General features: G+C 39.8%; 1 protein-coding gene across 3 annotated transcripts in view; it reads right to left on the bottom strand.

Annotated features, from left to right (window-relative positions):
* LOC117536233 (cAMP-specific 3',5'-cyclic phosphodiesterase 4D-like) overlaps positions 1-18,893 on the bottom strand; it is a 122,371-nt gene that overhangs the window by 92,417 nt on the left and 11,061 nt on the right. For 2 of the 3 annotated variants that reach the window (XM_034201106.1, XM_034201055.1), the window contains exon 3: positions 9,074-9,282. In XM_034201106.1, the coding sequence (XP_034056997.1) occupies positions 9,074-9,282 (209 nt within the window). Of the gene's footprint in view, positions 1-5,848; positions 6,168-9,073; positions 9,283-18,893 lie in introns of those variants that run through there. The other variant, XM_034201186.1, reaches the window with a different exon arrangement.

Genomic DNA, 18,893 nt, shown 5'->3' on the forward strand with positions numbered 1-18,893 from the left:
CCCGGCATAAGAAGGGCTTTCCAAGCAGGCCGTTCTCATTTCAAGTTGAACATTGGTCCACACTTTCCTTTCTCACGACTCGCAGCCTCGGAGTGCAGCCACAAGGAAAATATGACCACACTGCAGATGTTACAGCATGACGTCCAGAGGCTTCTCATTTCCTTAAGATCCGTCACGCCTTGATCATGAGTAACATGTTTAGTTAAAGGGTCCTTGAGCATGACAATTCATCTCTATTTGTTCATTCAATCCATTGTAATTCAACCTGGAGAGCAGGCTTCAGTCTAATTAACTCTATAGTGTGCATCTGCCCTGTTGGCTTTGCCAGCCCATGAGTGCCCCAGGTCACACATACATAACATTATCTAGAAATGGAGGCGGATTAACTAAGTGATGTCACCATATGACTACATTGACATACTTCATTACAAAAACTTAGACATCAGGAATAGTGTGCTTCATACTATATGTATACTCATACATGTGAAAAGGAGCCATAAAACCACAGGAGTGAATTAACTATATTGAAAAATCAAATGTTCAAAAGGCCCAACGTTTGGTCCAACAAGTTCCCAAAAATAAACACAAAAAAAAGTGAAACAATACCCACGATTATGAAGAGTTTACACTGAGCAAATGAAATGCTTATGGATGGTAAATGTTATATTTTGTGTGTTTCAATCACCAATATCCAGACTGGATGATGATTCATAGTAACCTCTATGAGCCCCAGCCCTCTTAGGGATCTTAGCTTATACTATTTTTATTTTTTATTTTCGTGGCCATAAATAGCACAATTCACAATATAATCTGGACAATTATAACTTTCAAATGTCATTAAACATATTTTGTATTGCTAATTGAGGAATTAATTATTTGCTTTCACCATAAAATCTTAAGGATGATAAAGATGAAAATATATGAAACAGAGGTGGCTTTATAACCATTCATGTTTTAAATCGTGTGTTAAACGTTCATTCCACCTATATTAGGGACCAATCTGAGTCATATGGGATGACACACAACCAGAGGCATTCTGGGATAAAAAAAAATTGAAAAAGGATGTATTCAGGGAAGAATGAACGCAGTATTGTTGTTGGTAGCTTTAAAGCAGGCTGACTCACTGCTCTTACTCCTACCTACAGCTCAACTTGTTTGCATTTCAGCCGTCATCACCCAGTGTTGGCTGATGTTAGTGAACTCAGACCATCCGTTTGTATTGATATTTATAATTTGTTTTCACAGTGACAAAAAAACACACCTCCTCACACATACTGTAACATCTCACTGTCGTACTCTCAGTGAATATTATTCAATAGTATTATAGCTATCATTCAATTCATGTTTGCTCTATTCTCATTGTATTTAATCACTTTTATATTTTATAACAAGTATTGCTTCGATTTGGATGCCTTATAGTACTCCATTCAGTCTTTAAAAACTACAATTCCAACAACAAGAGGTTGAGCTTATAGTACACCAAAGGATTGATCTAAGTGTGCTGATATATCAGTGTGAGCTCATTGACACTTCTTGTACTTTATCAAATATTAAACCAGGTAGAGCGCTGTTCATCCTCCATCATGAATTGTATTAAAATGTGGGTCTGATACATATCAAATCAATGTAACAGCATCGAGAACAGTCAGATAAGAATGTACTTTTGTATATATTGCTTTTCTATTGATTATTCACTTCTGGGTGAGACTGTGGCCAACTGATACTGATTAGAGGTGACAAAGTAACAAACAAACATTTATCTAATCTGATTCATATTGTTCTTTTGTCACCAACTGTATATTAAATGCCAGAAAGATACAGTCTATGTGGCAGGTTTAATAATATATATATTGTCATTATTTTATTTCAACAGACATAACATCTTCCAACCCATGAATGTCATACAAATAAACCAGAAAGATTCATTCTGGATGATCGGCTAGTTATCAGAATATAATTGAATATGTAAACCAAGAGCTCCCTGGTAGACAGATGGCTAAGGTCTAAACCACATAACGGCATTGTCTGGTTGGATTTCATCATCAAACGCCCCTCTCTACTGTATGTGTGGCCTAATGTATTCAGCTGTCAAAAATCCAGGTTCAAATGCCAAAGAAAAAAATTAACTCTTGATTGACTTAAAGCAGTTCACAAGGTAAACAAACATTGGACAAAATAATACACTTTTAGAAACCATCTAAATGGAAATATACTACCGCTTGGAGATGGTAGCAGGAAGCATGCATCCGTCCAAATAGACAAGCTAGACGAGACGTTTAGGTGTTGACTGATGTAATGCACCTATAAATACCAAAAGGGAGAGAAGGGGATTTTCTCTTCACTCGAAGACAAGTGCTGTCAAGTGTTAACATAATGCAAGTCCATCTTATATACAGTACCTGAACAAATAAACCAAACACCCTACAAGGCGTATGAAGAGGGTAATACCTAAATACATGTTATTGCAGAGTTCATGCTTCACAGTGTTGAAGCCTAAATAAGCCTTAATTAGAAAACATGTTGTCATCAGGGGACAAAAACAGCTCCGCCACTCGTGTGTGAACGCTTCTGAGGAGAGACGAGTCGCAGCGTTGCTTGTTGACAGTAATCGGTGTATGGGAAGCTGAAGTGCAAGTTGTGTTCGCGCCTGTTCAACTCAACCAATCACAAGGATGTTTATTGACTTTTGCAATATGTTCTCTTCAGTTTCAGGACAAACATAGAAGCCAGGTGTCCAAATGTGGAGGGTGAGTGTATGCCACTAACTTACTGAACTACAGAACACATAAACATAACGATGCAACAGGAGAGTGGGTAGTGTTTCCCTCAAATCTCGTTAAAATGGAAATAATTACAGTTAAAGCTAATACATCTCAAACAAGATTTTCAATATGTCGCTGTAATAAAATATCCATGTTTTCGCTTTCTCCTTTTCTTCATGTGTTACCTTATTTCCAATATGTCTTAATAGCAAAGGCCATGCTCTTTTGTCAAATGAGGAATTGCAAAATAACACGAAAACAAGTCGAGGCACCAACACTAGCAAGCTATCAATCTTTTTCCCTGACAGCGCTTGGGTACAATCGCGGTAAGGATTGACAGTGAAGCAGAGGAGCTCTGTGTCAGCCTGACTGATGAGGTTTAGAGAGCCGTTTAGTGTAACTACATCACTCACATCTCCTCCATTATCCCTCAAAGTACAAAGAGTATTACATAAGGCCATGCCTGAAGAACAGGTAGAACAGTCAGTCACAGTGTTGTTTCTGGGGCTTTTACTATGATGAACCTGCCAGGACCAAGAGAGAAATGACAGCTTTCCCTGTTTAGTTTCATGCTGGGAATCTGATTAATTCTAACAATCAAGGAAACTCAATATTGTAATTGAATGCTTTATGAACTTGAAATAATATCTACTTGTAGGAGGTTTTGAAACAAGTAAAAATGCAATATTAAACACTCCAGTAATGCGTTTTACTAAACCCAAATAACAGGTCAGCAACAGCAGGAGAAACGTGTTCTCTCATTAAGCCTCCTGCAGTGTTGACCAAACAACATCTAGTAATGAAACGTCCCCAAGGAAACGGGTTATTGGGTGCAATTTATTCCCCAACAATTTCCTCCACTGCCACATCCTAAAGGCTTATTTGAGTGAGGGCAAACTGTGTGAGTTGACAGGCTCCAAAAAGTAATTGGAAATCAATGTTTTCAAAATGCCAGAACTATCACAGATAGCAGATAATGCAATGAATATGGAAAATTAACAATGCATACATAATTAATAGTGTATGCATTAGACATCGAAATAAAGCCGTGAAGCAATGATGTCAACAGGTTTGCTATGACTGGAAGCACTTCAAGCAACATTTAAGGAACTTATTGGGAACATATTGTTAAGATTAACACGCTGTTTAGAAAGAAAACAAGATTCCTTGTGAAATAATCAATTGGTTATCTTTTCAGAAAGCAAACTCTTAAAGACGGCAGAAACCTCTGTCAATAGGATTTTTTCTAGCAGGTGTTTATGAAAGCAGACAAACTTGACTTCTAATTTACTGATTCAATATCTTATCTTAACTGTGTTGGCATTTAGGGTAATGCTCAGTCTGAACCCTGAAAATGTCATGACTCCGTGTACAGCCCATCTAATGAATATTCAGTGCTTCATCAAAGCTCTGAATATTCATCATCCATTTATAACACCAGGGTTAAAAGGTTGTAGTGTAAAGCAACCCAAAAGAGTCAGAGAGATTTTGCCATGGCATTACAACAACCAGCAGAGAATGATTGATGACCCAGGCATAGGTGGTGCCAGGGGGGCGCTAGGGGGTGCTGAAGCTCCCCCTAGGATAGCCATAGCACCCCCCAAGCTCCCCCAAGAAATGTATGTCTTTTTTTATTTTTGCGTGTGAAATTCATAATTTGAAAAATGATTGATTTGAAAATAATATGCCACAGTACAGAACTGTGAATGAAACACAGAGACCCAAGTCTGGGTCTCTGTGTTTCATTCAAGCTCTCTGTGTGTGTGTGTGTGTGTGTGTGTGTGTGTGTGTGTGTGTGTGTGTGTGTGTGTGTGTGTGTGTGTGTGTGTGTGTGTGTGTGTGTGTGTGTGTGTGTGTGTGTGTGTGTGTGTGTGTGTGTGTGTGTGTGCGTGGCAGGTGCGCATTTAGTGTGATTAAGCAAGCGAACGAGAGAGAGCACACCGTGCCAAAGACCGTGTTGTTAGCATCTATTTAGCGGATAGAAGGCGCTGTTTCTACAACAAGGTGAAGGGAATGTCCTCTCTCTGAGGGACTCAGGTGAGCTAAAGGACTCTCCGAGTGTTTAGATCGTTAACTTTAGTCTAAGTTATCTCAGTGGGTCTCAAACGGTTTAGTCACCATTTATGTAAACAATTATTTCCGAGGCACACGTTTATATGATCATTTAAAAAAAAAAGTAATGACAGTAAAACAAGAATACACTTTAAAAAGGGGAGTGATTTGTAAAATATCCATAAAGAAATAGAAAATCTGTTTACAGTTCTGTTTCATATAGGTGTTGAGAGATGTATCCATAGATCTCTTGATTTTGCTCCCAAAATGCACCAGATTGATGCTTTTAACTTCAATATTTAAAAGAAAATCTTCCCCTAGGACCCCCCCCAAGAGGATGTTAGGTCCACCCCCCACTTGTAAAAAATAGCACATTTCCTTAGCTTACGTGATATGCCGTGAGCTGATTATCGAGCCTTCATTGTAACAAGTATACTGTGTATGTGCGTGTGGGGAGTGTAGCGGTAGAAAATTCAACTCGCGCCCGGTAGATTAAGGGAAAACCCTAAATGTTTGAGCACCCTCTGTGAAACGTCAAGCTACCCCACAGCACCCCCAAAAGAAAATCTCTGGTGCCGCCACTGGACCCAGGCTACATTTTGTAACTACGTATGTGTAGTTTTTCTTTAAATAATAACATCTAAACATTAATCATTTAACTCCTGGACATCAATGTCACCATAATAGGGGAGAAAGTCTACTGGAGATGTTTGGTGGTCATTTATACACTTTTATGTGTGGGGGATGGTGCCAATTAAGTAGCCTTTTAAATGTATTCAGTATATCTTGGCAGTCTTATGATACTTTTCCATAGTATACTTCTAAATCATCAAATGAATGCACTCCTGCTTTATATTCAACATTACATGTCAACAGTCCCGATATAAAAATAACTAGCTAATTACTCCAGTTGATCCGTCAGTTTTTTTCTATTTGGCTATCTGTATCTTCATAAAGCCAACTTAACTTTATTGAACGTTTATGCCGATTTAAGCAGTGGTGAGTTTATACACTTCAGAGAGGAAAGGGGTTACCGTCTCATCGGGCAGGGCCAGGACATGCGGGGCTTCTTCAGCCCGGGTCGCAGCTTCTCCAGGGTCCGGTTGCGGCACAGGTAGCGCTCGGTGTCCGAGTGGAAGCGCTGTTTGATGCGTATGTGGGTCCGGGGCTGCCGCCACAGATGTTTTGGCGGCTTGGCAAGCCCTGCTCCCTCTCTGCTCAGCGCGGTACACTCCATGTTCTACTTGGGTTTTAAAAGCGAGTTTTGAGCGAGGAAAAAGCGCTAAACTGCGAGTTTAAGCAGGAAACCGTTAAAGGACAGAGAGCTGAGCACGTGGCATGGTGCTGCGCTGCTGTCCACGAGCCGGAGTGCTGAAAGCGTCTCAGTCAACACCCTCTCTCTCTCTCTCTCTCTCTCTCTCTCTCTCTCTCTCTCTCTGTGTCTTCTCTTGGTCTTCCTCTCTCTCTCTCTCTCTCTCTCTCTCTCTCTCTCTCTCTCTCTCTCTCTCTCTCTCTTTCTCTTTCTCTTTCTCTTTCTCCTTTCTCTTGTCTCTCCTTTTATAGTGTCAACATCTCTTGCTCTGCATCTTTATCTTCCACTCTGCGACTCTTTCAATCTGTTTCTCTCAATCATCAATATGCAACATGAACAATTAAGTAGTTTACACCCAGTTTAAGACTGCAATTCGTTAGTGTTGTCTTTAATCAGAGAGTCCAGCAAATAATTTTTTTGGTGAAACATTACTCAATTAGTCAACTGACATTCAACTGATAAAACGGTGTCCTACCACAGTTAAGAAAATGTTATGTTGCTTTGTATTGTTTGCTGCTTTGGATTAAGAGACTTAATCTCTTTCATCAGAATAAATAAACCAAAAGCAAGGAGTCTGATAAACAAATTGTGTACAAGTGTTGAGACTTCACAATTTATTTTGTAATTTAAAGGGGACCTATCATGCAAAATGCACTTGTATACATATGTGTCCCCGGTGTGTCAGGGAACTCACAAAGTGTCAGAAAACAAAACCCTCTCTTTTGCTCCGTACCCAAATCTCTAAAAACGGGGGTTCAATGGAGCTGATCCAGATTTGTGTCCGATTTGACGTGATATCGGCAATGCGGACCCACGGCCCTATCAGAAACGTTGCTATCAGAAACAATGCCCGACTGTTTTGGACGTAATATGGTCTTAGTTTACATTAGCAAGCATCGCTAACACTCAGAGCTAACCTGTACTGGAGAGAGTATGTATAAAAAAGCAGGAAATAAAAAAAGGAACTCACTTTGTGGTAAACCCGCAAGAGAAAAAGCATTTGAGCTCCATACTGTTTCAGAAATAATCCTTGATGTGGTTTAGAACAGGATGGCATTTAATCACGGCAGCATTTAGCTGTATCTGCCGGTAGAATTCTGAGCAGGCATTAGCTCCCCCTCCTCTTTTTTTTCCGAGCTAAGGACCCCGAATCTGCAGTTCTCTAACAAGGCTACAACAGAGGGATATGAGGGGTGTCTAAAATGTATGATCTGTTTAGTATTTTGAGAAAAACACATCATAGACATGTTTTTTATTTATTTGTATATATCTGAGACCCATAACATATGCCTAAAAATAGCATAATAGGAGACCTTTAAGCAGGCGTTGTAAAACATCGATTTCAGATAATGGCAATGGCAGTGTGAAACTGAAAGCTACTCCTACATGAAACTCTTTTGGCAAAAAATCAAGCCGACTTCAAATTCAACAATTTAAAGGTTGATAATGGAAGTCATTGGAACATGTCCAACAGAGCGGTGTTTGAATAGGTTTGAGTATGTTTTATTTCATATTTTATTTCTTGCTGGCTTCATGCCATATATCCTAATAAATCAGGAACTTGAAGGAAAGTATTTGCTCCCTCTGTCATTAATGTCTGGACAGCACACACAAGCGCGCACACACACACACACACACACACACACACACACACACACACACACACACACACACACACACACACACACACACACACACACACACACACACACACACACACACACACACACACACACACACACACACACACACACACACACACACACACACACACACACTTTCAGTGACAGGTCACTGTATGTTGCTGGGAAAAGGGTCATCATTATTTCATGAAATCACAATCAGTGTCAGAAAGCTCGAGTTGCTCAGACAGAAAGTCTTCCGTTTCCTAGGTGTCCACTTGAACTAAACAAAACACTGAGATACAACAAGGGAACCAGAGATAATGAGTACAGTTACTTATCCTGCTGACCTCATAGAGAGGAAGGGAGAGCGAAAGAAAAACAGAAGTATGTCAGAAATAAATGTAATTACTGGATTTTCATGGTTCCATTTGCTAATTTTACATCACACTAATATGGGGGTGTCCATCAATCAGAAGATCATCGGTTTGATCCCCGGCTCTTTGGCCAATTGCTTCAAAAGGCAGAGCCCTGAGTATGTGTGTGTGAATACATTACATTACATGATACTTGTTAGACGCTTTTATCCAAAGCGACTTACATACTCAATACTGTGGACAATCCCGACAGGAGCAATTTGGGGTGAAGTGTCTTGCCCAGGGACACAACGACATGCTGTCTGCAGTGGGGTTTGAACCTGTGACCCCCTGATCCGAACACCTACTCCCACTACGCCACACGCCTCCTCAGTATTAGATGCCATCAGTGTATGAATGTGCTCACATTAACTGTAAAAGAGCATTGAGTGGTCGCAAGACTAGACTGCAAGTCCATTAAATTGATCAAATATTTTGGAAAAAAGCATCTGTGTTGAGCTCAACACTCATCGTTTTCCTTCGTGACGCAGGCCAACAGATGCTCCAAATCAAAGCTAAACACACAACAACAACAACTCACAAGATGAATTACAGCAACAACAACAACAACAACAAAAGACCTTATCCGTTTCAGAGGAACATTTGCTACATGGTCACCAAGAGGCAGTCAATAGTATTATAAAAAGAATAATAACCCACAGTGTTCATCTTCAAAATACTTGCAGTAATTATACTAACCTGTTATCTGAGAAAAACAAACTTAAAAACCCAGCAATACAAAACAGCATGAGAGGGGCTGTGTGTGTGTGTGTGTGTGTGTGTGTGTGTGTGTGTGGTGTGTGTGTGTGTGTGTGTGTGTGTGTGTGTGTGTGTGTGTGTGTGTGTGTGTGTGTGTGTGTGTGTGTGTGTGTGTGTGTGTGTGTGTGTGTGTGTGTGTGTGTGACTGACCGGTGCTCATCATGACTGGCCAGTGCTTGGGTGTACAGCTCCTCCAGTCGCTCCAGAGGCAGAGTGTGTGTCACTGACGACCGCCGGGTCTCCCATGGGTGCTCCTGGCAGGAGTGTCTCCTCCACAGAGGAGGCAGCAGCAGCGGCCCGGAAAAACGCCGGCGCACCGCCTGGTGGACCGCAGGCAGAGAATCCCGGCGACCCTGGACCTCGAGGGAAAGAGTATGAATACAGATAAGAAATAGCTTGTATTGCTGGCAGTATTTTTATGATAGGGACACCCCCCACAACCACACACACACACACACACACACACACACACACACACACACACACACACACACACACACACACACACACACACACACACACACACACACACACACACACACACACACACACACACACACACACACACACACACACACACACACTTCAGATGATTGTTGGATGTGAAAAATACCCAGATAAATTAAGCTGAAACAAAAAACTATAAAGTTGGATGAAAGTTTGGGAATTGTGTAAATGGGATTGACATAATGCAGGGTTGCATGAAGTTTTAAATGTGACACAATCTCCGACAAAATGTAGGGACATGTCGTGCCTGAATTCTTGTTCTTTCACTGGACTAACCAAAGAGTAAGCATATTAAATGTACAGTACTGGCCAACATACTACTTTATACAGTATAACTATAGATGTATTTAATGCAGGATGGATGCAAAATGTACCCAAAAAGTATATTGTGTGTTTCAATCAAGTAAAAAACAAATACAAATTACTGAGAACTCCATTAATAAAACATTTGACATGGGACTTTAATGTCCCAAAAACATTATTAAACCTCATCTATCAGTAACAATTATGTTTGAATAACCTTACTGTGGATGTATAAATGTTTTATGTTTATAAATAATTGAATTGCCCAAATAAGAATTGTCCTTTCATAACAAATTAAATTGTGAAATGATTTAGCTGTCTTTATTTGAAATGTTTCAATAAATAACTTGAATAAATAATTAAATTACACGCATAAATCCACAGATGTGTGTCATCTGCCCTATCTGCCCTGTGGGCAAAGCATAAACACTTCACATCTGACAACAATTGAGTGCTTTGTTTGTCTCCTAAACTGGCCTTTTTTAACATGTTCCTCCTGCCAATCCATTTGAACCCTATGAAGCCCTGTAATTGCAGATTGCAGCGTTTAAAGACGACAAGCAGAGAGGCAGCAGCTTTGTCTTCTTGACAAACACTACCATGGCGATATTCTGCCTGTGTATGTGTTTGTGTAAAAAGTAGATAACCAGGAAGACTTTTTCTAATTAAAAAGTGTCATACAGGATTGAGGGAGCCAAACAAAAATCCATGCTCATCTTAGCCAAGGCGGCAGAGAGCCTCTGTTTCTTTGTCCTTTGTGCTTCAGCAGAGTTAACAGAGTTGTCACCTGGTGAGAAGTGCTCGGAGAGAGGTGCTGGATATTGATCTGACATCCTACAAGCTGCAACAGCAAGTCTCACTTCACTGCTCGGGGCCGTCAAGTGCCAAAAACCAAACATGGCACCATCAGGACAACTGCCTCCTCAAAACACCCGTCACCTCAGACGGTCTTTGTCTCTGCAGCTATCGGATATCAATACAACTTTTTTAACTGACTCTTCGATTTGTTTTTCTCCTTGGTTCTTTCTCAGTACAAAGGAAAACATTTTAACCGTATATTGATCCACAAACGTGGCGTTACTGCATTCAAAGGTTGAATTATGCTTGAGAATAAGTTGTACTACATGTTGAGAAACCTCGTTAGATATCTTAAGTGTTAAAACCTGATCAGAAGGGCCACATTTGAATTTGGGGTGAACAACTTGTTGTTATTAGTACAGGTGCTGACGCAAATGCTTAAACATGGGGATTACGTCAAACATTTGTAGACAGTCTTTCCCGGAAGACATTCATAGGGTCACACTTGGCTATCACATGAAAAGTGAGAAAATATGTGTGAAGAATGTAAAAAGAGAATTTCTCACCTCTAGGAATCTAAGCTGTAGAGGTTCTGTTGATATGAATGTCTAATTATTGACATACACATCTATTATTATTATTATTATTATTATTATTATTATTATGTGACGAGTGAAGTGTGTGTCAACCAAAAAAACTCAACATCACAGAGAATATATTTAATGCACTGCAGTAGCTTCACATGTAAGAGAGCAGGTTACTCAGAAAACCAAGTTATTCAAACCATCATAAAGCTGTAACCAGAGACCTCTCTCTTACCACGACCCAATTCTGAAATTATGTTTTTCTTTTTGTGTCAGAGGGCACAACACATTCATGATCAGGCCTTGACATAGGTGCCTAGTAACACAGTATGTTATGAGTCTACACATAAAATACTAAAGCTAACAACCTTTTTTGTAGTTGTGGTTTTTAAATGTTTTTTTTATTTGATGGAGCACGGGCCACTTTTTAAAGATGTACCTGTTGTCTGTGTTGTTTTGTGTGTCACAATGGATCCTTTGTCTAACTAAGGCCCAATCCCAAACCACGCCCTACACCCTACCCCTACATACTACCCCTCCGTTTGCGCGTTCACGCGGAGGGTCTGCCACATTAAGTGCTGTTCCAAAGCAACGAGTGTGGAGCGGTGTGGAGGGGGAGTGGGCTATCAAGCCATCAAACAGCGAGTCTGCATCGGTGTTGATTTGCTGACCGGTCTCTACCTGACCGGTCTCAACGCTGTGTGTGTCCGTCAGGAAACACGCTGTGTACAAGTAGTTCCAGCAAACATCCACTGATAAACTGCGATGTTAACAACCTCATGATAACCTCGTATTTTTTAACTTAGGATCATACCTGTGTTTAGTCTAGAAAAAGATAAATGTGTGCATTTTATTATAAAGTTGTGTGTATTTACAGACTGTTGCAAAAACGAACTAATACAAATCAGGTTTAAAACTAAAAGAGCTTTACAAAAAACACAATTAAAGATGTTTGGAGTTTTATTTTAGATATTAATTTAAATGTTTTGTCAGAGATGCTGATTTGAAACCGTTGCTACATACAGTTACGGCATTTCCTGTTTCTGCCGGAGAGAGGGGAGTTTGTCCCAAAGCTTGCCGCTGTATTTACTCCCTCCATCTGACAGGAGCAGTGGCGTTTTTATATGTACAAAAGTGGTGGGGCACAAACAACTCAGATGTCTATATAAGCTTCTGCAGTGAGGTTCATGGCTGGTGAGGCACTGGCTCTGACTCTTCAGGTTTACAAATATTATATTTTGACCTAAATCAAAATATAATATTATTTTCAAAAGCTTTTTTTGTCTGATGCTTCAATTAATTGTAAACAGACAGTTCAACAAAAGGATACCCAAAAAATGTAATTTTATCATTTAAATATTGAATTGTTCTCTCTTAGTAAGATCCCATTTTCAATAAAATTGCAGTCTTACCTTGACTTGAAGATTAAGTCCATTGGCCTATCCTTCTGGACAAAAATCTCTATTACTTTTTTGTAAAAGTCCTCCTTATGTTCTTGTAGTTTCAAAAGTCTATCATAAATCTAATCTAATCAATAGATTTATGATTCGAAAATTATAAAAGTAGGGTAGACATGTGGATATTATCCGGCTGAACAAAACGTGCATTTATCTAACAGCTACGTTTCCCACAGACCTTATTTGGAGCTATTTTCTAAAATTCTATGGAGAAATCTCATTGCTTTTTTGTCGAAGGAAGCCATGCGCAGCTTACTTCCGGGTTTTAGGACGCCTCACTGCAGCTCTCTCGTCTCCTCTTCACACACCAAACTTTTCGCGGCACACGTACTTACAGCCAATCAGCTCTGAATGATGTGAGATGACGTATGGTGGGGATGGCAGCACTATGCCCCTATGGTCATTATTTTTTTGCCACACACATTAAATAGGAAAATATTCTGAGCATGCGCAGTGTAGTTTTTATAGTCACCGTTCACTTAGACCAGGGGTGCCCAACCAGTCGATCGCGATCGACCGGTCGATCGCGGGGAGATTCCCAGTCGATCGCGACATGTGTCTAAAAATAGAACAACAATATTCTGTTTTATCGTTAATGTCCTATAACATAATCTTTCTGTGCCAGAATAATGCACTTGAACGCATCAAAGCTTTGTGATTGGCCGCCGTGACCCCATGTGTCGAGGCGTGGCTAGTGGGCAGTGCACTAATTCGCTAACGTTGTCCGTATCAACAGGAGTGACAGTCCGCACACAAACAAGACCGCAATTATGGCAGAAGCAAAACATATATAATTTTAACTCCGAGTGGGAGGATGATTATTTTTGTATTTATTCCAATTCAAAGTCCATCTGTCTCATCTGCAATGCGAGCGTAGCTTTATCGAAGAAGGGTAATTTAGGAGCGGCATTTCAAAACAGTGCACAAACGCTACGAGACGGAATTCCCTCCTAATTCTGCCCTACGCTCCCAAAAGGGGAGGGGCCTGAGAGGACAGCTAAATGCACAGCAGTCCATTTTCACCAGGCCCAACAACAAGAGCAAGGCTGCTACCATAGCATCTTATCGTGTCAGTCACGTTCTTGCGAAACACATGAAGTCTTTCAAAGACTGCGAAGTTATGAAAGAAGCATTCCTGGAGGCTGCCGACGCGCTTTTGGAGGACAGTAAAAAAACGGTAGCATTTCAACAGGTTTTTGATATAATAAAAACTCAAGTTAGATACCGTTATTAATAAGCTGTAAGTTTTAGTTTGTTTGAATTTATTCATTATAATTATTGTACAAAATGGTTGATTATAGTCTATTATCAATTCAGGTTAAGAAACTAGTGTTGCTTGCATCCTATTTTAAAGGCATTTCTTTTTATAATCTACTAAAATGCAACAAAAAAAGGGTTTGATTCTATTAATTTTGTCTTTTTTATTGCACTTTGGCAGCAGATTCCTGTGTAGCTTCAGATCTGAGTTGTCTTATTAGTAAGCCTAATTTATACTTTTGTAGCAACACTATTTTTATATAATGGCAAAGAAAGGGTTCAGAGTCTTTTCTTTTGTTCCTGTGTCATATGTGGCAGCACTGTTCAATGTTTCTTGAAAACATGCACTGTAGTGTGACGTGTGAATAAACACCAACTCTGTATCAACAACACTGTTGTGTAACTTCAGTTAAATACTTGTATGTGTGTAGATTAGAAAGAGGTAAGATAAAGGATCTGCAGTATTTTATGAAGTATTCATCGTACAAAGGTCAGTTTTATACAAGTAGAAGTGTGTATTTACCTGGTAGTAAGCTGTCAGTAATGGCTACGCCTCTCTATTTGGCCTGGTAGATCTCGGCAGACTGGCAACTTTAAAAGTAGCTCTCGGTTCAAAAAAGGTTGGGCACCCCTGACTTAGACAGAGAGAGGGAGGGGCAGGATCGGGTTTTGTCCCACATGGCTCTAAACAGCTCAATAGGCACACACTGTAGACACTAATTAGAAGAACACAGACTAAAACAGCAATGTACAGACGAATCAAATGATTAAACATGATCTTAAAATATATTTTATATATTTTTTAATTTATTTTTTGCATTTTGTTTTAATCATTATTTTTAATACTTTCTGCTGACACTAGGTGGGGCTGTGCCTAATGACCAATCGCCACTGGACAGGAGGGAGCCTCGTTGAGCTGCGAGTGTCACTCCGTCACGGAGGGGGAGTGTGTAGGGGTGGGTGTAGGGCGTGGTTTGGGTTTGGGCCATAATCTACCTACTGGTACAAATAAATAACCTGAACCTGAAACTCCTGCAGCAGAGAAAAAAATGTATTTAGTTTAAATAGTCTAAATACACAAATGTCAACACAAAGCGAGTAATACTATAACTAATATACTACTATAATTTTTTCTCAGTATTGCAGCTTTTTTGTTTTTTCGAGCAGCACTGATCTCATATTTTCTGTCAACCATTGACATTTTTCAGGTGTGACATTTTCACCTGAAAACAGCACGATATTACTTTTTACAGCAGCACCTTTCTGGTTTGCCTCAACATGTTGCTTTTGGGAGTTTTTCTGAGCTGAAGGACACGTTATTCTCCAGTCATTCAGCAGCAGAGAGGAAGCAGCTGGGTTTCTTATCACCTGGCGGATCCCCTGTCATGTCACACACAGGAAGTGAGAATAAGAAGGAGGCTCTGGTGTGTGATCAGAAGGGACAGCAGGTGCTCCACCTCTCAAAAACCAATGAGCTAGTGGGACTCCACACTTCTCTATTAATCAAGAGTGTTTCAACACTTATGAGTCGACTAACACTTTCTCCCAAAGTGTGTGTCGTGTTTCCAGCACAGTGTGGCAGGACACAGTTGGAATCAAACCTCAAAACCTCATTGCATCAGCGCTCAAGTCGCCAAACAGTGACTCATCAAAGCTCAGCTCAGTATAGAAGTGTCCGGTAGTAATAACATCAAAACAACAGCAAAATCATAACCAACATTTTGGAGGAATTCTTATCAATTACTTACTGGTGTTGAATTGAATAAGAGAAGAAAGCTCTGGTTTTCTCGCTTGACTCCACAATGAACGCAGAATAACAAAAAACACAGAAAAGTCTTGATGTTTTGAAGAAAATGGGTGCCATGTTAACCAACAGCTAAACTATACCCAAACATCTACACACACACACACACACACACACACACACACACACACACACACACACACACACACACACACACACACACACACACACACCACACACACACACACACACACACACACACACACACACACACACACACACACACACACACACACACACACACACACACACACACACACACACACAAACTAAATAATCAAAGTCTTATTAATCCAACAGTATGCTCACATCTTTCTTTGACATTCATTTTGACGAAAATCTTACCGTTTAAAGTAGCTTAAACTGTTTCCTGCTCACGATTTATGCGGAAGAGATTTACTCCACAAATTGTTTGAGGGTTTGTAGAGGAGGTTTTTTGCTCTTTTGTTCATTCTGGAGGCAAGTGAGAAAAAAATCCAAGTTCTCTTCAGAAATTCAAGGTTAAGTAATTGATGTACACATCATCTATTTGGATGTGAATTATTCTTTTAAAAATAATAACATTGGAAACTGAGAAGGTGAAAATGGTCAAAAATCATACCTGCTTAGCATCAGCAAGTTAACATTGTCAATGTGAGCATATTAGCATGCTGATATTAGCACTGATGGACCTATGTTTGGCCCTACAGTGCTGCCATGAGGGCTACAGTCTCATGGTCCTGTTCATTTACTGCATGTACAGCTGCACTAATCATTTGATTCAATCTGGTTATTACTGATATTTTCTGCTCATGATAGAAAATCCTGTAGCTGCTGGAATAGCAGTGGGATAAATAACTGCTGTTAATGTTCAACATTTCCTGCAGCTGCTCCACAGAGAAGCATGTTAAAACTGCTGCTTCAAAAAAAGTCTCCAAACAGAGCAATGGACAACTCATATTAGATGTGGACACCTTAAAGTGCAATTAGCATGTACAAAGGCTTTTACTTGAACCCTTACCCATTCTAGATTACAGGGAAAGAATGGTAACAGAAGATAAAAGCACAACCTGGTTACAGAAAGATATGGAGGTGACAAGCTCTTATCGCAGTTTGGACGAACTTCAAACCTTCAACATCTGAACCTCGATCATCAGAAGTGTTCTTTTTTGTAATCACACCGACACTGATGTTGTACTGATTACACGTAGAACCCTTTACCTCACTGCTGCAGGTCAGCAATAACCTCTGTTTAATTCACTGTAGCATCATCTTGTGGACACTGTTTCCTACCATTAGATTATCACAGGATCAACACACATGGCAAACATGTATTTTATTTAAGGTTAAAACTACCATACTCTAAGTAACATGTGTGTTTGTTGGGACAGGTAATTTTTTAAACGTACAGGTATAATGTTCTGTAAAGCAATCCAACAAAAGACCAACAACCTGCAAATAAAGTGCAGTTGCATCTTTTTAACCAGTTCTTAATATCCTCTCCATTATGACAGTTTGTTTCATTTTTCATCTTGAATTTATAATCCGATAAATCCTTCTCTCCACCTCTTGCTCTAATTTTTGCAAATCAGTTGATTAGCCTGTTGTGTAATTATTTCATTGCCCTCTACTCCACTTAATCAAAGCTCTTGTGTCACAGGTTCTTGGGCCCTAGACATCTTCAGATAATCATCATCATATTCCTGCAGATAAATTAAGAACATTGTTGACATATTTAAGCATTTTTATTTGGGTTTGAAAACAGATTTTTTAACAAACAAAACACAAAGGGTAAAAGTGGCCGGTATAATATGAAAATGATTCTGTTCTTATATTGGCTCACCCAAGGGTGGTGTGCCCTTACCTTTCCTTTATAAACTGTATCTACACACACAAGAGCCAAAGTAAGAATGAGGACAGCACCATATAGATATTCTACTTTTCAATTGTGCCATTTTGAGTCTGCTACAATAAAGTTAGTCCTGCCATGGCACAGTCACTGCAGTGTATCGCCTAGTGCTATAAATCTTTATTGGATCTTAACATATCCCAGAAAAAGGAAGAAAAATAGACTTCTTACCCGGTCCAATCTGTGACAATACGACCGTCAGGGAAAAGGCTGTTGATTGTGTAGAAGGCTAGTATCATGAGACAGTCTTGACTCAATATTGATATTAAGAAAGCATTGTGAGACAGTGTGTACAAATGCCCATTGGTGTTTGTTTGTCTCAGAAAACATTCCTGTTTTCAGATTATCCAAAAATGATGACCGTTTTTTGTCGGGCTTTGACCCAATAAATCTTTTTGACCTTTTAACTTGTGTCAAAGATAGATAGCTGACTCTTAGCAAACAAACAATATATTAACCAAATTGTTGAGTGGGCTAATAAGCTTACACACCACTGCTAAGTGTGAGGGGACACTGTGTGCATTTGTAGAATTATTTGTCATGACCTTCCTTACTATGTATTATTTTGTTATATTTCTCTTAATGAATTTGCTTTGGTGCTGTGATGTGTTCCTCTGTGGAGTTCTGAATCTCCTGCCTGCAGAACAAATGCCCTTTTGGGTGTAAAATATGTTTTACTAATAAAACATCTCTTAACCTTTTTTGCTAATGATAATCCGGTTGAAGAGTGTCAGAATGGGTTTTTCATTACATCAGGACTGGAGTGCTTAAGATTTAGGATCTGCTACTGATTTGTCTGAACAATGGGAAGCATGCCTGCCCTCATCAGTGTTGTTTTTTCCTGCTATAATCACACTCCTTGATGTAATGTTAAATGCTGCAGGTGTCCCACAACCTACCACAGCCATTGCCCTGCACAACGTATACTGTATACACTTATCTATATAGTCTATTCACATGTAGATAACCTATGCACGGCCTATATGCTTACAGATAAAGACTTTGCACACATACAGTGCAGAATGACTCCACTACACCTACACTCTGACTGTTGCTCTGACAGCGTGAGGGTTTAATCAGAGTTGAAGAGTATTTCATAGGACCATGTTGATCCTTCATGAGAGCGTTCAAAGCCGCTGCTGTTTTCCTAATCAGGAAAATTAATATTAATTCCCCCGTATGGTGAGAGGAGAGGCTCTTGATGAAGCTTCCTACTGTGCAAGTGACGTGTGACATATCAGTGAGCATATAAGTACAGACAGCCAGAAAAAGCCTGTTTCTCTGATGAAAAGCTAAAAGATATGAAAAGCTGAGAGATATATGTAAAATGACACCCGGGGACGCAAAGAGTGTGATTGCAGTCGCTCCATAA

Source organism: Gymnodraco acuticeps, unplaced genomic scaffold (genome assembly GCF_902827175.1).
Source record: "Gymnodraco acuticeps unplaced genomic scaffold, fGymAcu1.1, whole genome shotgun sequence".
Classification (NCBI taxonomy): Eukaryota; Metazoa; Chordata; class Actinopteri; order Perciformes; family Bathydraconidae; genus Gymnodraco; species Gymnodraco acuticeps.